At 37.4% G+C, this 21651-nt stretch overlaps 1 protein-coding gene across 6 annotated transcripts in view; it reads left to right on the top strand.

Annotated features, from left to right (window-relative positions):
* LOC111602881 (protein daughter of sevenless) overlaps window positions 1–21651 on the top strand; it is a 44657-nt gene that overhangs the window by 3011 nt on the left and 19995 nt on the right. For 3 of the 6 annotated variants that reach the window (XM_023320212.2, XM_023320211.2, XM_023320207.2), the window contains exons 2-8: window positions 2731–2796; window positions 16513–16957; window positions 17027–17269; window positions 17335–17831; window positions 17888–18070; window positions 18985–19005; window positions 20430–20788. In XM_023320212.2, the coding sequence (XP_023175980.2) occupies window positions 2731–2796; window positions 16513–16957; window positions 17027–17269; window positions 17335–17831; window positions 17888–18070; window positions 18985–19005; window positions 20430–20788 (1814 nt within the window). The remainder of the gene's footprint in view (window positions 1–2730; window positions 2797–16512; window positions 16958–17026; window positions 17270–17334; window positions 17832–17887; window positions 18071–18984; window positions 19006–20429; window positions 20789–21651) is intronic. The other 3 variants (XM_030225326.1, XM_023320208.2, XM_023320210.2) reach the window with 3 other exon arrangements.

Below are 21651 nucleotides of genomic sequence, written 5' to 3'. Positions count from 1 at the left end.
TCATGCATATGCAAAAAGCTGCTTGGGCATGGGCGTTCAACATGCAGTCAGTCCTGTTGGCGAGTCTCCTTGTTACACACAGACAGTCACATTTATCTGTATATACATATCATTGCAACGCTAACTGGGCCAAGCCTCGTATACGGCCAAAAAGAAATCCAGTTTTGCCTGCCAAGCAGCAGTAGCAGCAACAACAGCATCAGCAAGTTTTAGACGAGTCGCCAGCGAGTTGTTTAGTTTTAGTTTTAGTTGCACTCGTGCCCGTTTTTAACAAATACAACGAACCAGAGACAAAGGCACAAAAGCAAAAGAACTATTTAAGGAATGTCGAAGATGATATACCCTAGCAGATGCGCAATATAGCTCTCCCAGCTATTGCAAAGCGAAAACTAAATTAAACTAAAAATACTTTTTCATATTACTACTGCTAATAAAAAAAGTAATTCAAGTAAGATTTAAAATATATAATATACATATATGCATATAGTATATACTTGATAAGCTCTCACATTTCGTAACAAAATGCAAATACCCTCTGCTAGCTTACAACAAAAAAAAAACAAAAAAAAACCTCGAAAGATAGAGCACGCAATAGAGATTCCACTGGTGTGGGAGAAGAGCAGCGCATATTGGTCAGCAGGCAAGCGCAACTGATAACTGTAACCGCAGCGCGCTCTGTTGTCAGAACTATTTACTAATGCCTTACACACAAAATTCAAAACACAGACAGCTCTCTCTCTCCCTCTCCATTTCAGCAACAACTGCTGCATTTCGTTCGTTAGGTTTTTGCCTTAGCATGTCAACGCTAATGAGTCATAAAGCGGTTTGCAAAGCATGATATGCGGCGAAAAGAGAGAGAGAGAGAGAGAGAGAAAGAGTGTGAGGAGTGGGTACTTTGGGGGGCAGCAACACTTGGCTCATGTTTTGTTTTTGTGCATTTTTAATTGATTTTACAACGTGAAGTAATCAGCCATAAATAGCAGTAATTGCTGACTGGCTTCCAGTCTGACGCCTGTCCGCTCTCTTTCTCTCTCTCTGGCATTTCCCCTTCCGTATGTGTTTGACACACTAAAAACCGACAACAACAACAACACCAGGAATAAGAACAATGATAGCTATTGGAGAAAAAGGAGGGGGCGTTGACGTTGGCTCATTTGATGGCAGCCATAAATCTACTTAAGGCAGCTTTCAATAGTTCCTTTTCTCCATTTTCTTCTTCTTCTCTTTGTGCTTTGTTTTTTACTTTTTTTATTTTGGCTTCGACTTACGCTTTGTCTTTTGCCTTTTATAATTCCTGTCGTTGAGCAGTTGCCTGCAAATTGCTGCTACCGTTAGCCCAAAGAGCAGCTCAGCACACCAACTTTTGTGTGAAGGGATTGCGCAGTAGGTAAAATGAGGTGAGTTGTGGGGATGTTTATTGAAATGTGCAGCTGAAGCTTATAACGAGCGTCACTAAAGAGCATACCGCAACAATGGGCTGAAGTTCATGCAAAGCGAAAAGGCTTAAAGAATGCATTTACTATCAACGCAACTAATCAAATAAGAGATGATAAGTCGAGAAAGGTAACCTATCGAATGAACTTTTATATAAAGATCGATAGGTTAAGTCACTAAGGAATTTCATTTGACAATCGGAAAAAAAAATTAAAGACAAAAGCATTTCTATTAATAAAAATCGATTAAACTGCTGATGTGTATGTTTTATTAAATGTAGGGCTTCCCAAAACTTCTGTTAAGAATCTTAAAAACTTCCTATGTAACATTCCCGAAATCAAATAAAATTCTATGAAAATTAAGTTAAAACTTGTATTTGTCAGATAATGAAAATTACATAAACAATTAATCATCAATAATCTTTGTCTGATATTCCAATTGGAAATCTATGTTTAACAATCTAATTAGAAATTTGTTATATAAATCTTCAATGCTATTATGTTTATGTCATGTTACCTCATGTTTTGCATGTCTCGATTAACGAAATTTTCTGCTTCTCTGCCCTTTGACCGTCTCTCTTAAGCTGTCATAAAACGAATTTAGAGCACTGACGACGACTGCCCCTGTCAAAAAGAAAACAAGTTACCTGTTGAAATTGTTGTTATTTTAATTGGCGTTTACCTTAGCTGTCGGTAGTAGGCTCTCACGCACCCTTCCTCTGGCCTACGCCCCTTTCGGCAAGCAGGTCGTGACACGCTGCTTAGTCTCGTCGGCGACTCGTGTCTGGCCCGTGAGCTGTCGCTGCTGCGTGTCAATGAACTCCCATGCGATTTGTTGTTGTATGGCTTGACATGCACATGAACCAGGCGCATAGCCAGAGTTCAGCGGGAGGGGGTAGGGTATTTGTCTTTGTATTTGTATTTGTATTTGTATTAAATTCCGCTTTATTTTTAACGCTGCGCCACATTCCGTATTTGTATTATTATGCCTTAATAATTTGTTTACACAAACAAACAAAAACCAAAACCAAAGTGAAAAAACCTCATCGTGTTGTTGTTGTTTGTTAAGTGCCCCGCCCTGTTCTTAGCTCATCTCAACGCTTGGCTGGCAGCCTTTATTTGCTTTTTGCATCAGGATTATATGTACGTATATATATCTTCCTTTTTGGGCGTTTCCCCTTCTTCGTTATTGTTTCAATTATTGTTTGTTTTTATTGCATTTGTTTCTTTGACTTTTTTCTCTTTTCTGCTGCTTCTTACTTCTACTAACGCCTTTTTTGTCTCTTCTTTGTTGCAGGATCCGGCTGGCATCTTTGAGCTCATCGAGGTCGTTGGCAATGGCACCTACGGCCAGGTCTACAAGGTAAGTGCCCAAATCGATATGCTATAAAGGGCGGTTCAAAGGTCAGGCACTTGAACTCGATTGTTTATCACAGCCAAAAGCAATGTTATTTTAAGCGTGTTTTATAAAAACAATTTAAAATACCTTGACGCATGTCTTTAAACCAAAAGTCTCAACAAGGCAATAAAAAAAACGCGCTTTCAGTAATTTTTCCACTAATTTGCGTCTATAAACATTATAAAAATATATATAAAGAAATATTTCAGTAACTATAAAAAGTAAGGCAGCATTTTTAAAATGTTTTATGCAAAAAAAGTATCTTCAAATGGTATTTAAAACAATCTTTCACTCATATAGTTATAATGTCAATGTATTAAATATAGCAATATGAAATTTTATATATTTAATTTAAATTATAGTTTCTCTGGGAAATCGAATGATTTTTACCCGTTTTCCACATATTTCTTGAATTTCAAACCATAAATGATATTAAACTATTTGAAATCTCCTTCAAGACAGGAACTAGTTTTATCTCTCTCCCACTTCTATAAATAACCTTCTTACACCCATTTGAATTTCAGTCCAAAAATCAATTAAAACCACTTACAAACAAATTTGTTGATAACCATAGAAAATGGTTCAGCTTTTGAGCAATTTTTCTTTTGTTTTCTTTAATTGTAGCATTTGCTATGAAAAGTGATTTGCTGTTGTTGCTTTTTCTATTCATCAGATCTGAGATATTGAAAACAATTTGCTTGCCCAATTTGAATGTTGAGTTGTTGGCCGCTTTCTATTGAAGTCCGGGCGAGTCGATTTGGTTACGGCGCAATGATCTCACAATTTAAGTTTAGTTTAGTTCACGTTTTCCCCCTCCTTTCTTCTTCTTCTCGTGTACTGTTTGTTGTTGTTGTCTTGTAATTAGCAATCATTAGACTTGATGCTTGAATGCGTCGCAGTTGCTGCTACTGGCAGCCAAGATGAGTTGCATAAATACGTATATATATATATATATATATATATTGTATCTGTAGCTGTTCAGCTGTATCTGTATTTCGTTCTGTGTGCTGTGCCTTAATTAGTTGCGAACCGCTAGGCGGCTGGGCCACCAAAACTTCACTCGCAGCTCTTCTCACATATTAACACATTTTCCTCTCTCGCTCGCCTTTAGAATTCATGCCGCAGGGCAAACAGCAGCAACAACAACCAGAGGAACAGCAACAACCATAATCATCATCATCATCATCATAATAATCACATCAAAGATTTAAACCAAATGCTTGCTTTAAAAATAAGAAACGAGAAAGATAGAAAGAGAGTGAGAGAGAGAGAGAGAGAAGAATGCGAGATAAACAATGCCACGACTTTGTATTTAAATTACAAGTTTTCAAAATTATAACTGCAAGATACAAACACAATGCAGCGGCAGCTACAAAAATAGATACTCTAGGGATTACCGTTAGCATTTGCTGTTGTTGTTGTTGCGCTTCACTCTGTTCTCGTTTCTTTTTTCTGTTATGGCATGCGCTGCGCTTGGGAGGCCAACGGCAAGTTCTTTTACACGTCTCTACAAAACTCTACACTACAACTCTACACTTTACACTTTCCTTCTCTCCACCTCCCACTCCATTCCATTTGTTTGACTGCAGTGCACCTTGTAGGGGGTTATGGCAGCTTTCGATAGTTTTGTGGGTAATGATTTCAAACATTGTTGTTAGAATCAATTTTTGAAAAAATTGATATATTCTAGCTGGAAGCTTGTTACATAAATCCGAAATATGCTATCTAATCTGCATAGACACACGTAAAAAATATATAGCTATTTTAGCTATTACTTATTGTCGCTGATTTCATATTATGTCAATATCTCGCCATCTATTGCCCATTCGGAAAGGTGTTATGGCGTAATGTACTCGCAGCTCTAATCTTTTCGATTGCCCATTTCACAATTGACTTCAATAAAGTGTCAATAAAATGTCTAAAATTACAATTTCGCATGCGTCACTCGCCGTTCACTTCCAAAAACTTTTTCGGCTAAGAAATGCGGCCAGTTTGCAAAAAAAAAGATTTTTTTCTTTAAGTTAAGAGCCCACGTCTACACGCCTCCTTAGCGGCGACCTCATTTGTGGTGCTACCACGCTAAGCTGCAAGTGGCACGTGGTAACAACAACAATGCGATTACAATACACATACATAAATACGAAATATGTATATATATAGTGTATATATATATATATATATATATATATATATATATATATATATAGAGTACTCAGAATATACATATATATATATAAACATAGATTACACAGAATAAGTATCTTTTTGCCCACGGTGCGACAACTTGTTTCAGAGTTAAGTAGTTCATTATACTTACTGCCCAACACTGACTGGGGCTGCGTATGCCCATATATATATGTATGTGTGTGTGTGTAAAATTAGCATGAGTAATACGCCGAGATGCTTTTTAAGTCTGTTTCTTCCGTGCATGTGACTTGTCGCCAGCGCTAGAACGCACTACAAGAGTAACGGCGCATGTTGTTGTTTTTTTGTTGCTGTCTCTGTTGTCCACTTGTTGGCTACGGTTCGTTCATTTTGCGTGCGCTATGCGTATGTGTGTGAATGTGAACATGTGTGTGTCATTTCTTAAGCATTTACTGGATTTTTGGTTTTATTGACAGACAGTTAACCGGTTTTGCAACTCTCTCACTCTCGTTCACTCTTTCATTCTCTTGAGCTGGTACAAACGCAATCGCATTTTAGTCGCAGCTTATCAGAAATTAGTCGCGTCACTTTGACGCTTATTCATAACTTGCTTAAAAGCGTCGGGGAATTTCTGTCTAAAACAGCTTTTAATTTAATTCAGTTTTCTGTATACTTTCTGTTGAAATTGTGACGTCACTACCACTGACATTTCTACGAATTCATTCGTTTCGCTTCGTTTAATACGACTTTGATTTATGCAGCGAACTGGAATACGTCCCCCTCCCTCCGATCCCTCATCCCACTCTCTGTCTTTATGTCTCTTTATTAGCAGTTTTTTTCATGCGATTTATCAACTATTTTCTCGTATGTTCTCTGCTTTGCACTTCCGGCTTATTGATAAATACCCATGTTTTGTTGTTTATTTCTTCTTTTTCCATTTCTACTGCGCTTTTTTAATTGTGTCTTATCGATGAACGCCTCGTGAGTCACAAAGAATTCTCATCTCTTGATTTCTTAATTTTGATGGATTTCTAAAATTGTGTGTATGTGTGTATGTGTAGATGTGCATATTAATGCGTAACAAATAGCGTTAACGGTAAAGGCAAGCAGTGGGGTGTGGGCAGCTCCTCTGATTGGATGTTCAAAATAACAAAATAATACGAGTGAATACATTAAAGGCGAGGTTAGAAAAGTACGGCACACAACTATACGGAGCTGAGTGGCTGTAGAAAAGAGAGGGATGTATAAAATAGCTCTGTATTGAGAACTTTGAGATGTTCCAGATGCTTGCAGTTCATCACTTAGTTTATTTGTTTTAATTAAGTATTTGATTACTGCTTCGAAACAGTTATGAAATTTACGAACATATTTTTTGCAAACAGCTATAATTTCATTTTGCTTGGCAAACCGCAAAATTTTCACACGGCGCATTTGAAAGTAATAAATTTTGCTGCTTAATTTATGCCAAAAAAGACGACTTAAATAAGCGCCCACACAACAATAACAATAACAAAAACTGCATAACTTGGCAAACTTCAACAATAATAACATTGTAAAAATCAACGCGCCGCTTCCCAAGGTCGTTTCCCCCACTCTCTTTACCCTTCCTGCTTTACGCTTAACGCGGCGAATTGACTTTCCCAACGTAGCGTCGTTTGCTGCTTGCGCTAGCAAAAATTTTGCTGCTATGTTTTTTTTTTTTTTGCGAAAGCGTAAATATACAGCACTCACACATGCACACATACTCGTAAACCTAATTCGCATTTATTGTTGTGGCTTTTGCTATTTTCGGCTGTTCGGAGTTTCGGGCGCAGGTTGCCTTGTCAATGAAAAAAGTGTCAGGGCTAGAGATTTAATTAAGCGAACAGCCACAAAACAAACTTAACAAACACAAAAACCGCATACACACATATGCACACAAGCAGAGCATTTGTGTGTTTAACAACACTAAAGTTAGTGAACCTCTAAAAATACAATGCGAAATGAACGCCGCGAACGCATAGAGTGGGAGAGCGGCAAACGCACCAAAGAGAGTGCAAACACGAGAGCAGCGCCGGTGAGGCGTTAAAGTTGCGGTAAATTATTTGCAATCTTTTGCTGCTATGTGCGAAAGAGAAAGGAGCGCAGGGCACAAAGGCAAATACAACAGCTATGGCTATGACTGCAACTACAACTAAAGCGTCAACGCCAACGACACTTCTGTTATCTTTGCTTCCTCTTTGTATGCCTCTCTCGCTCTAAGTGTTTTATGCTCATGTGTCATTGACACTTTGTTAATGTTTTTTTATCTTGTCTACAACAAATAAAAAAGAAAAAATTTGCGTAATAATTAGTTTTAAGCTGTGTACGCTTTGTTTAGCACTTTTTATGACATCGGCAGGGGGCTGCTGGCTGTAGCATTAAAAACTAAATAATTCGTCTGCCTAATTGCAACTTTAATTTTGCTTCATTTCAATTTAACATTTTATGAGCTTGAGTCTTATTTTATTTCTGTTGTTAGTATTTTTGTTGTGTTCTTTTTTAGTGTCTTTTTTGCTTCCTGCTTGATTTGTTTATTGCTTTTAATGTGTTTCGCATGTTTTCTTTGAGTGGCGTTTTATTGGCTGCGCCTGCAATTTGATTGTTCGTGTGTGTGCGTGCGTTTATGTGAGTGCGCTCGTCTCTGTCTCTGCTGCTGCTCCCCACCTCCTACCTCTACCATTGCGTTGGTCTGCGGCCTGCGGCTGCGGCTGCGGCTGCGCCTGCGTCGCTCAAATTGCAGCCCAAAAATGAAGTCGTAAATAAAAGCTTTGCACACGCTCATTGTACTCGTTGCTGTTGTTGTTGCTTATGATTCTTTCTTTTTCTACGCAACATTTTCGCTTTGACATGCTTTATTATCTTGTCTGGCTTATGTATGTATGCATTTGTATGTGTGTGCACTGCTCATAAATATGAATTGTGCTTTGGATGCGTTGTCATCTGTCGCTGTGTGCGTACGCTCGTGTATGTGCGTGTGTGTCGCTTATATTGCGCGTAATTGGGTCAAAGTTCGCAGCTATGTTTGTAGAATGTTAATTATATGCTGGTCTCTCTCGGTTTGCGCTGCGTGGGCGAAAGTCTTTGGGGGCATTAAACGCAGCACTTGAAGTGAATGGAAAAAGTCCCAAAAGCTTTTACTGCATCGTGCGTGTCATAAATTACAGTTAGCCAATGATCTTCTTATATATTGTTTATAAATAAATAAAATTCCATTCATAAAAAGCCATATAAACATATATATATATATATATATATATATATATATATATATATATATATAATTATATTTTAGGAAATTCAGCCCTAAATAAATCTAATAATGTAGAATGCGTTAAATAATCGTATTCCTATTTGAAATTATAATTAGTTACTAATTTACCATTAAATGAATCAATATCCAATTGGCAACGTATCAATGTCTAATAAGAAATACGTTTTCGTTCATTTACATACGACCTTAAGTCTTCGCTTAGTCAATTTACAGTTGGCTTCCGTTTTGCATACCATCCGCCTCTCCCTCTCTTCCTCCCACCTTTCGTCAGTGATTCATCGTTTGGCAAATTTTTGCCCCCCTCATTTTGTTTGACCCACTTTTCGCCTTCAGTTTTAAGTTTCCAACGCCCACAATCGAAATTCGATAACTAAACACGATAGACATTGGTCAGCTTACGGTTGTTATCGATTGTTTTCGTTTCAAGGTTGCCAGCTTAAAGCAAATATTTAAGCAATTTGCTGATTAAATATGCAAACAAGAGAATGAGAAAAAGAGAGAGGGAGATTAATGCATAGACGCAATTTCGTGATTAGCTTTGATGTTCGCTTCTCACTTTAGGGCATTTAAGTTTTGTTTCCATTAATTTATGAGTGAAAGTTTGTGTTTTTTTATTATTTATTTTTTTAAGTATTCAAATTTTTGTTGTTGATTTTTTGCATGCATCACGTACAATGCGTCGCCTTTGTTTGGATTGTGTGTTAAGGGGACTTATCTAACTGCTGGTCCCTTATATGCATATTGGTTTACAATGCCACCACAACAACAACAACAAATAAATGCTACTCATAATGTTATCTTTATTATGTATGTATGTGTAGTAAATGAACTCTTTGAGTACACATAATTGGGCGACAATGAGAAGAAGCCGAGGTAGATCAAGTTGTACTTCAATCTGGTAATTGAGTTCCATCCCGAATGTTGACCCGCAGTTGACAAACTTTGCGTTTGGATTTGAGTTTTCCCTTCCTTAATTCATTTCATTTCCTAACAAACAAGAACAAGAACGTTTCCAATTAATTACCTACCCTCTCTCTCTCACTCACTCACACTCAATCAATCAATCATGGACATGAGGGTGAGCTTAACTGTCAAGCGGAAGTGTTTGTGACGTCATCGTCGCATGAACTTGAGCAAACTTCCAGGCGCTAAATATATGTATATATATATGTATCTGTATCTGTATACCAAATATATATATATATCAAATACAAGAACACGCTAAGTACACTGCAAATTATCTTTTGACACAATTTACGCCCGCTTATCGCAAGGTAACAAAACGAGAATCCATGCGAATTTCTTACACAAGTACACATTCATATACATACATATATATATATATATATATATATATATATATATATATATATATATATATGTGTGTGTGTGGTTAAGGATGGCATCAACATTTGAAAATAGCATTCGGTGAATCAAAGTTGTGTGATTGATAGGTAAAATCCGAGCGAAAAAAACCCAAGCAAAGGTTCTTTTCGTATTTTGATTTAAAATTGTGAAAAATTCTTGAATGCTTAGTGCGGTAAATTCAATAAATGGAGATTAGATCTTTGATAAATTATATAATTCTGCTATTAATTTCTAAATATATGTGCTATAAATATATATGCTGACATTTCAGTTATGCTTAGAGTATTAAGTCTAATTATCTATTTTGAAAGCTAATAAGGAAATGTAATGAGTTATCGAAAAGTTGCTTGTGTTGCATACATACCGAATACCAGTTCCAAACATAAAGCCAATATGCCATGTATTTCCATTTACAATGAGATTTTATTCTGAATTCTCATTTTCAATGGATTTAGGATATAAAACAAGTAAGTTATAGAATAAATATAGACCCCAATATTTTGAGGATAAAAAATATAATTGAGATTATGTTTTTAACTTCAATTTTTCTGGACTACAAAATATTTGTACCAATAAATTAAATTAATTTTAAATAAATATAAGAAAAACTTTAGAAAAATTGTCTAAAAAAATCTAAAAAAAATATATAAAGAAAACTTATTTTTAACAGAGCGGAGCTATATTTGCTGTGCGAATATTGTATCACAGAATATAATATAATATATATATATATATATATATATATATATATATATATATATATATATATATAGTGTATATCTTCCAATGCAAACAGTCACTAAATCTAAATCTAATCTAACATTCACACATTAGCAATGGGATTAGTGAGGCAGGCTATACTGTATATGTATATGAGACAATCTCATATATGAAAACAAATGTTCAAGTTTAGAAATGTTCTATTATAGATAGATAGCTCCCGTTATAACATAATAAAGATAGATTGTGAAGTAGTTTTAAGATATAAATAATTTGAGATAAATATATTATCTTTGAGTTCTCCGAATAGTAAATGTCAGTAGAACAAATGTAAATTGCTAACTAAATATAGGTAATATTCATAGAATTCATTATAAGCTAAGTGAAGACTAAAAGGTCTTATAACTCCATAAGCTAAAGCAATATATTTGTATTTATATTTTATTTATTGCCTTAGCTAAGTTTGTTTTCAAAGTTATGTGAAATAGAAAAGCAAAGCGAAACCCAAATAAATAAAGCCAGAAAACCGCAAATCGCGCGACTTAGATTTAACTAGCTATAAAATATGCACATATACGTATATATATGTATGTATATATATATATATATATATATATATATATATATATATATATATATATATATATATATATATATATATATATATATATATATATATATATATATATATATATATATATATATATATATATATATATATATATGAATATATATAGAGCAATAGCCGAGCTTATGAATCTTTTATAAAATTACATAATCTGATTGAAATAGATCTTTGTTGGGTCTTTGAAGTTTTTTTTTTTTGTGAACGTAATATTAAAGAGCATTTGGGAAGAAGTAGCACAGCAAACAAAATAAAGCAAGCTAACTAGGTTAACCAGGTGCAAGTCAAATGGCAGCCCAGACAGGTAAACAGGCCAGCTGAACGTGGCTTTGGGGTGTAGTGGCAGCGGCAGGTCGCCAGCTTGGCCTATAAGCCTTTTTTTCGCTTTTTTCAACAAATAAAACACTTTGAAGCCACTTTTGATGCTGTGCATTTAAATTTAATTGAATAAAAGGCAACGAGAAGCACTTAGAGAGGGAGAAAGATAGAAATACAAAGAGAGAGGCAAGTAAAGAGCGCTTGCTGATTCATCGTTTAGCTTTTCAAGTTATTTTATGCATAGTTTAAACATTTTATTGTTTTCCTTTTTTGTTTGTTTTTTTTCTTCTAAATTGCGATTTTATGTGCCAGCTGCACGCATTGCACCACTAGCTTGAGGGGAAGCGAGACGCGGGGGCGTGGCTGGCTACACTGCACAACAAAGTTCAATTGTTGCGGCCATTTAAGTGCAGTTTGAAAAACTACTTTGATTTCTGGGTTAATTAACTAACAGCAGCAGCAACAGCAACAACAATTGGTAATTGATGCGCCGTACACACAGTCGAGCCCCCTCGCGCTCCCCCTGCTCGTTGGACAATTGTGTATAATCACCTTAACGCGTTTTTTATGACTCTCTGGTGTGGTTATACCCTGCCTTAAGTTGCTATATGGGTGCTATTCATATTAGAACTCAGTTTGTCATAATTCATTTTAAATTTCAATTTCAATTTTTTATTTGAGTGTTCAGGAATTAAGTGTCATTTGAGTTAATTGTGGAGATGGAGTTTTGTAGCTTGTTGAAATTTATTTTCAATGTAATTTGAACTTAAATGAAATGAATTAATAGTATTCATTTAAAGCTTTTAGATCCTGCCTCCACATCTATTTCCATGTAATGATTTGCCATCTATAGATGCTTATATATGTCTACACTTTATAGTGCTAAGAATAGTCTCTTTATTTTACATCTCATGCATTTCATCTTCATGGGCAAGGTATTTGTTAGTCGGTAATGCCTGGGCTTATGCTTTGATTTCTTATATAAATATCTCTTTATGCAAAGATTCACATGAAACTGTACGCAAATCGTAGCCCAACTTCTCTCAACTCCTGACCCAAGCTTACACTTAGTAAGCAAAGTATTCTCTAGTCGTGTTTGCCTTGACATCACTTGACTTCTAATGTATATAAGAGCCCCACAGATATATCTGTATACCTAGAACGCCATTAGATTCACAAATATCTTAGCTGTGGCTCTCCCACCTCTTGACCTAAGTTTTTATTTACTCAGCGGGGTATTTGCTAGTCGTGCATGCCCTGCCTTTGACTTGAATTCCCATTTATTTGGAATTTGGAGCCACACAACAAATTTGCACACGATTGTCGAACGAAGCGAGTCAAGCGAGGGCAAAGAGCTGGAGCTGCCAAGGGAAGCTGTTCACTAAAAGCTTGCGCAATGCTGAGCAAACGCAACAGCTGCCAGAGACAGAGACGAGAGATTAATTCTGTGGGCCACTGGGACAAGCAATTGCAGCAGCAGCAGAGGCAACATCAGCCCACAGCCAATCGAGCAGGCAAAAATCCACTTGACGCATCGCACGGGGCGCGGTGCGTGCTGCGTGCTGCGTGGTTTCCCGGTCCTCGTAGCACAGGTGCTGCTGTGGCTGTGTCTGCTGCTGCCTCCACTTTGAATTGAATTTGTGGTTTGCACTGGAGTGGGTGCAACTAGATCTAACTGTGCTCCATATGTATGTAGATAGTTATATATATTAACATTGTTTAATATGCAAGCTCAATGAGCAAGGTGGAGTAGAGGTGTGACTGAGTGCCTGTGTGTGTGGTGTGAAATGGAGTGGTTTAATGTGGTTGCTGAAGCTGCTGCTGCTGCTGCTGCTTCCACTTTGATCTACTGCCGGCTTCAGCTGCCTTTTGCGGCATTTTCTATTATACAACACGCATTGTTGCAGATACAACTCTTGAAGCTACAGATAGAGATGCAGATACATTTACAGATACAGATACAGTTCATATTCTTTAGTATATTTGTTTCATATTTAAATACATGAATTCCAATAAATTTGTTCACAGCTCTTTAAAGGCATTTCTTTGTCTTATTAGCTGGCCTCAATTATTTAAATAATCGCTATAAATAGCATTCACAACTAGCTTATATATAACTGTCTATAGTCGCATTGTTGATTAAACTTTCACATTTATAGCAAAGGTTTTTGCCCCTCTAACTTTGCCTGAGCATCTTTTAGCTTTATTTGTTTTTTTTTTTCCTTGTTTTCTTTTGCCTGCTCAAATTAATTTCCATTTTCCCAAATTCTATTTGCTCATTTACACACAAAAAATCACTTTAGTTTATTGCACATGGCTCAACGTTTTCCATTTTCCAATTTTCAGGGCGTTTTCCCATTTGCATAGAACTCAAACTGAAACTGAAACTCAACGTCGAGTCAAATATGTTCAAACTAATTTTTTTTAGTCATTTTTCGTGCCATGTGTGCAAAGAGGGGGCGGTGGACGGGAAGCAAGGGGCGTGGGGCATACATTTGCAAGTTTTTTTTCTTTCAATTTGGTTTGCAAAAGTTTTTGCGCTTTATCAAATAAGAATTTGCCAAAATACACTGTGAAGAACTTGCATATACTTTATATAAAATACAATTCTTGACTCTCTCTCTCTCTCTCTCTCTCTCGCTTTGTTGACTTATTGAGACAGCGGCATTGGGCTTGGGCAAATAAAGTAATTCAGAGACTTTATTACATGAGCGAAGCAGTCAAAAAGTTTGTCATATGAAATCACGTTATGACAGCACGTAATTGTCTGATTATGCAGTTTAATATATATATATATATACATATATATTCATATCTTTATATGTATCTGCTGTAAATGCAAATGTATCTGTATCTTTTTACAAGAAATGTGCAATGTGCGTGTTTTTTGTTGTTTTGTTTTGCTTTTTCTTTCGCTTCATTCTTCATTCTTCACTTTTTTATTTCGATTTTCATCCAATTCGAGTCGCTGTTGATGCCTCTGTGTGTATTAGTCAGATACTTGTGCTGAAACTGAATACTTGTGCCTAGGTAGGCAAACCATTGGCGAACAGCTGCCAATCCATTGTTGACTTTACCTTTAAAAAACGTTTTTAACTCGTTTTGGTTTTGGTTTTGGTTTCGGTTTTAGGTTCGGCTTTGGCTTTGCCTTTGCTTTTGGCTTTGCTTTTCATCATCATCATATTTTTCCTTTATATATTTTTGTCGCATTCAGCAGTTTTTTATTTATTTATTTGCCTTTGTTTATTGTACGTTTATTTATTTATTTATTTTCAGTTGCTTCTTCTTGAATTGTTTAGCTCTATTTGCGACAACTTCTGCGAGTGATTCATAAATTTTATTATTTTTTATGCTCGTTCATGAAGTGTTGCGAGTATATTTGGCAAGAATGTGATTAGGTTTCTGTATATAATAGATTTTACTATTGAGAATGATTATATAAGCCTATATATTCTTCAGATTTCAATAATTAAAAGATATATACCAAAAGAAAATTGTCAAACTTATATATATAGTTCAGTTCCGCCTTCCTTGACGTCTATATCCCCCTAAACGTCGATATGAGGGCCAAGATAGCGCCGCAAAAAATTAAACAATTTGATGTGACATTTAAACTTAGGATGTCCCAAATCAGAGAACATCAGTTCTATAAAAATTGTTTGCTATTTCTAAATCGCAAACGGGTATTATGCTGTCGATAACACCCGGCTACAACGTTCCTTTATTGAGGTTTCCTTGTATTTCACATTGCGGCAATCGTAGCTTATAAAAATTCGCTTGAATTCTTTGCAATTGGCCATTGGCAACTGGATACTGGATACTCGATACTGGATGCGGCATAAACTGGTTGCACCTGCTTCGCTTTGGCAGCTTGGCCAATCTATAGCCAATCGATTTTCACTCCTGAACAGTTTTCAACTCCATTAGTGCATGTCATTAATTTGACTCGGCTCTGCACACACAACCGTTAGAATATAAGAAAATTGCTGGAAAAAGATTTTCCAACTTTTGACTTTTGAAATTTGTTGTCTAATAGCATTTTGATAGAAACTGCCAAAGCAAACGCCCCGCTGGCTAATCAATAAAACCAACTATCAACAGCTTCTGCTGCTGCTGTTGCTTCCTCTTCATCATCGGCATCTTCCTCTTCTAAATTATTATCTCCTCTCGTTAGGCGCTTGATTTATTATGGATAGAGAGTGGACCCTGGCACAGCTGCTCTCGGAGCTTCAATTAAAACTCTATTAAATGCAAAGTGACTTTAAAGCGAGTATGAGAAAAACGAGGATGAGTCCAGTTGGCCCAGTGAAGTGGGCCAAAAACTGGTTAGCGAACAACTCAATTTTAAACGGCAAATCAATTTATGACTCTGATTAAAGCGACAGCTAATTGAAATACATTTTTACGCCTTGATTGACTGACTGACGGCGCTTGACTGATGCGCATAAACAGTTTGCAAGTCACGTTATATTTCAATTTAAGCTAAAGCTTAACGAGCTTGGAAAAAGTTAAAGCAAAAAGTAGTTTACATCTATGTTTAAAGAAGAGCTATAAATTCAAAAGCTATTGATTTAAAATATAGTTAAAAACTATCTTAAATCATGGCATCATAACGAGCTGAGGTTAGTTTCTAGAACTTTTCAAGTAGAATTTATAAAAACCCAGATTTTTTTTGAAGATTATAAATTCATATTTTTGCATTTGATAATATGATATATCTATATAATATTTACAGAATATGAAACTCTAATGAATTCCCAGTTATAGCTCAGTTTAAAGTACGTAAACTACGACGTTCTCTAGTCTTCAGGTCAAATTGATATATATATTATATAATTACTTAGATTATAATTCAAATTGATGTATAACTGAATAATTGCTTAAATAGCAGACAAACTGCTGCCCATTGCTGGTGCTCGAGAAGTGCATTTCAAGCTTGTTTACTTCAAGAATTTGTACTTTATGACGCATTTTATTGACGTCGTCAACGTCTTCGCCCATGGTCAGCGAAATTCGCGCTGTTCAAGTCAAGTATGCAGCCAGTCGAGTCGAGTTCAAGTGTCTATGTGACTATGTGAGACAGCGTCAAGGTCGTATTTTAACCCACACCGATGTAAACTGATAAAGAAAGAAAAGAAAGAAAAAAAAAACAATTTGCAATTAATATATTTATATAATAAACTCTACGCTTTTCTGCTCTCTCTATGCATAGGGCCGTCATACAAAAACTGGTCAGTTGGCTGCCATAAAGGTGATGGATGTCACCGAAGATGAGGAGGAGGAGATAAAGCTTGAGATCAATGTGCTTAAGAAATACTCAAATCATCGCAACATTGCCACCTACTATGGTGCATTCATTAAGAAATCGCCGCCCGGTAAAGATGACCAGCTCTGGCTGGTTATGGAATACTGCGGCGCTGGCTCTGTCACCGATCTGGTCAAGTCCACAAAGGGTCAAAGCCTCAAGGAGGAGTGGATCGCGTACATATGCCGCGAAATATTGCGCGGCCTTAGCTATTTGCATTCGAACAAAGTCATTCATCGCGACATCAAGGGCCAAAACGTGTTGCTCACTGATAATGCCGAGGTTAAACTGGTTGACTTTGGTGTCTCTGCGCAGCTGGATCGTACGATAGGCAGGCGCAATACATTCATTGGTAAGCAAATCCACCTCATCGAGGCATGAGTCACAGACTAAACTTGTCGTTTTTCTTCTTGTGAAACAGGTACGCCCTACTGGATGGCACCGGAGGTCATTGCCTGTGATGAGAATCCAGAGGCCACATACGACAATCGTTCAGATTTGTGGTCTTTGGGCATCACAGCTCTGGAAATGGCTGAGTCACAGCCGCCGCTCTGCGACTTGCATCCAATGCGTGCGCTATTCTTGATACCGCGCAACTCGCCACCGCGTCTCAAATCGAAGAAATGGTCCAAGAAGTTTCAGGGCTTCATTGACACGGTGCTAGGTGAGGCAGCATAGCTGAGCTGATATTCCTGTTGTCATATGTTTATCGATGTATTGCATTCACAGTTAAGGACTATCACCAGCGGCCTTATACCGAGAATCTGCTGAAGCATGCCTTCATTAAGGATCAGCCAACGGATCGACAGGTGCGCATTCAGCTGAAGGATCACATCGATCGCTGCAAGAAGCGCAAGCAGGAGAAGGAGCGCGAAGATTATCGCTACTCGGGCTCGGACAACGATGACGACGAGCCACAGCTGGCCGGTGAGCCCAGCTCCATTATCCAGGCGCCGGGTGGCGATACCCTGCGTCGCAACTTCCAACAAATCCAAGAGGGACGCATGGCCGCCGAACAGCAACAGCAGCAGCAGCATCATCAGCTGCTCGCCCAGGCCCAGGCCGCTGCCCATGCCGCCGCCCAGGCCCAACTGCATCAGCAGCAACAAGCTGCAGCCGCAGCAGCAGCAGCAGCGCATGCAGCCCAGCAGGCGCAGGTGGCACAGCAGCAGCAGCAGGCGCAGGCTCAACAGCCACAGGCCAATCGGCAACAGAAACCAACATCGGTTAGTGTTGTACATCCAGCTGCAAATCCTAAGCTCACTCCTCTAAACACTTGCAGCGCCAACAGATTGAGGATCCTGGTCCGCCGGCACGTCCACAATTGCCGCAGCGCCTGATTGTGGTGCCAGATCCACCGCATGCCAATCGACCATTGCCACCGACGCCCAAGTGCGGTGAGCCAGCGGCACAAACGCCGCCCCAGCAGCAGCAGCGCAACTCTCAGAACAATTTCAAGCCATCGGTGCGTATACACAATAAGCAGAGACTGCGAGCCTGTGTGGCAGGCAGTGCAGTCCCACTGGTTAGATAAGCCTTGTGGAAATCTTAGCTAGCTGGACATAAGCTAGAGCAGTTGATAGATAAAAGCTATGCCTAGAAAAGGTCAGCAGTATATGAAAATGTCAAAGATTAGCTAACGTAGAGCAGGTGGAAGGAGATTGTTTGCTATGTAGATCAATTTTCTGTAAGCTTTGTTGCATGTAATTGGATTCTATGCTCATGAATTGAGTGAAAACAAATCTTTAAATTAATTTTGAAATCACTTTTTATATATATTTTCGCTACGATTCGATTCTTTCTCCTGTAAAGTTGTAAGCAAATGTCAAAAGCAAGTGCAAATTCATTATATATTCTATATAGAACTGCAATTTGTATAACAACTAAAGACTAAATAGACTAGATCTTATCTCAGCCAGGTCCAATGCGAATGTTTACAATTATCTTTAATTTTATAAGTTTTAAATAGTTAGCTAACTCTTCTGCGTATCATAGCCCCCACTTCTAAACCCGCCCAATTGCGCTTACAGCTCATTCGTAAACCCCCGTTGAACCGCAGCTCATTTATGATTTAACCCTGTAAAATCCAATTGTACGATTGTATATTTACGATATGATTTCTGAACTTCTTTTATTTTCATGTTTTGTGCGCCTACCATATAACATATATGCATATATACACATATATATATCTATATAAACTATACACAAATCGAACTTATGATTTCGCTCATGCGTGTGTATGTGTGTGTGTGTGTACATCATCCCGTTGCGTCAACTCAATGTAATATGTATGTCAACCAACGTATAATTTGTCAAACACTAAAAAATACACAAAAAATACCAAAATAAATACTACACATGACAATCATACAACAGTTACCACCAAGGAGACCTGAGGTATGTTTTTCCTATCATTTATCATTTGTAGCCTTGCTCGCTCGCTCCTCTCTCTCTCTCTCTCTCTCTCTCTATCTGTGTCTGTCTTTCATTTGTGTATTTTATGCTTGTTTTTCTATCAGTATTTTACATGTATATACATAATGCTCTCTTTGTCGAAATTCTAAAAACAAATTTTTTTTCGGAGGTACACACAAAGCAAAAATACTGAAACAAATAATCAAATATAGCCAACCCATGCACGTGCCCACTAATCCACAGTAAAACAACAACAACCACAACAGCAGCAACAACAAATAAGAAAAACACTTTCCATTTTCCAAATGCAACTAACCAAACCGAAACCCCCAAAACGAGGGGTGATTGATGCGTTTGTAATGCCAAAAACTATGATAATAAATAAAACTAACCCCGGCCAGTTTCGTAGATAAAACAAGTAAGAATGTTGCAGTCGGGCGCTACCGACTGCGTAATACTCGTTCACGTTCATAGGTAAAACTGACTAAGTAGAGTGGAGCTATCGAAAACTTTGCTAGATATTGTTTTCTCTGGTTTCGCACGCCCAGAAAGAGGCGTACATATTTTTTATATTTTTTAAAGCAATTGAGTTTCCAGCTCTAAAACTTTGGAATCTAGTTTTCTTTTTATTTAGCATGTATATATGCAGTAAAATATTTGGTAAAACCTTCGAGCAAGACTGTGAAAGACTCTGGTTATTTTCAATTTGACACGCCTCAAAAAAGGCGTATATTTTGGTAAATCAGTAGAGAAGATCAATAGGAACTCAATTATCACATTTTTAATATTAAAACTCAAGTAAACATAGATTTTTTCAACTTACGATGCCTTCCAAGGGTTTGATATATCTTCTATATAAAAAATCTTAAGTTTCTAGCAACTTAAATAATAAAGTTTTTGTTATGCCAGATATAGACTTGTCCGACTTAACATGCACCTAGTGTATACTATAGGGAAACACAGTAAGACTAGGATACCAAAGAGTGTACGACATTGCAACTAAGCAATATACTCTTTTCACTTCGTGAACGAGCATAAAGAAGAACACGAATAACTAACCGAGCTTTCTCTAATGTTTGGAACTGTTTGTTGTTTTTTATTATCTATCTATATAAGAAGTGAAAGGTGTAAACCAGTCTAATGCTCTCTTACTTTTCATTCCACCCCCCCAAAAAAAAATACAAATGCATTTGTTTCCCGTTACAACAAACTACAACAACAACAACAACAATTACTGTGGGTACCACGTGCAAACACACACACACACACACTACACTACACACCACACATACACTACACAACACAACACACAAAAATCCTCCGTGTGAATTCGAAAAACTTGACCCGAAAAAATCTTTTGTAAAATATGAAAAAAAAAATACGAAAAAAAAAACAAATACCTGTAGGATCATTTGGATGTGTTAGCAGCACAATTAAATGAATTGGGCGTGGTCTCCTCCCAACAGCCGCAGCCACAGACAGCAGCAGCAGGTGGACAACAGCTGGCACAGCCGGAGGCGCCGCCACGCAACAATCGACAATCGGGCGCTGGCAATGGAGCCATCTGTGTCTCAGCCTCATCGTCGTCATCGTCGTCCTCGAAGCCGGCAGCCGCATTGCCATCGCAGTCGAACAATCATCTCGGTCAGCCGGTAAATCCTTTGGATCCACTCGACAGCAGCGACTCGGACAGCGAACCGGACGAGCCCAACGATCGGGCACGCAACGACGGCACACTACTGGCCAGCGATCCGCCCAAACCGCTGTAAGTAGCCAAAATCCCTTTAAAAAAAGACACAAAACGGCAGGCGTGGCAACATTTGCAATGCAACAAATAGAAGAACAAACAGTAATATTTTGTTGCACATTTGCATCTTAATTGCAAAACGCGCACGAAAATATATAGAGGGTTGCGGAAATTGTTTCTATAAAGGTTCTATTTGCGTTATGTAAAAAGGGTCTATGGGAAGTAGAAGTGTTTCGGAATGTTTCAGTTTTTATAGAGTACAAAAATGTGTTCAAAGTCAAAGAACTTTCAGTTGACCTTAGCTCAAGCAGTGACAAAGATACAATTTGCATAGATACTCTGGCAACTCTGTCGCTGACAAAATAGTAGTAGGAATTTCAACTTTAGAAAGACACGAAAGATTCTCATCTATGGAATCAATTATATAAAAATTAGTTTCGAAAGTGAATTAAATAAGATTTAAAAAAATACTACAAATTTTGTAAATTATCTGGCAACTCTAGATTCTTATAGATTCTTTGGCAATTTACGTTCATGGGATCCATAAATTGTATTTAACTATTTCTTTTAGATTTATATTATAGTAAACATTAAGGATATTCAATATAGCTGAACTCTTCAGTTTAACTGAGGAAAAGCTCACGAAAGAATCGAAAATCGAATACACTTAACTCGCGAGAATTCGAAGAATTTGGCAAACTTTTTAAGCAGACCTCGTCAGTAGTTGCAAATAGAACCATAGAAATTAACTTTCCCATTTTTAGCATAAATTCTCGACAAAAATTTAACATTAACATTCGCAACATTCTTAACTCTCACCCATTACCGTTATTTAATACCATCCAACCACCCACACACCCACACCCTCACGTTCCACCTTT

The sequence above is a fragment of the Drosophila hydei genome, unplaced genomic scaffold (assembly GCF_003285905.1).
Source record: "Drosophila hydei strain 15085-1641.00,03,60 unplaced genomic scaffold, DhydRS2 tig00008128-arrow-arrow-pilon, whole genome shotgun sequence".
Lineage (NCBI taxonomy): Eukaryota > Metazoa > Arthropoda > Insecta > Diptera > Drosophilidae > Drosophila > Drosophila hydei.
Note: the sequence above shows the minus strand (reverse complement) of the source record. Positions and strands in the feature narration are given on the sequence as shown.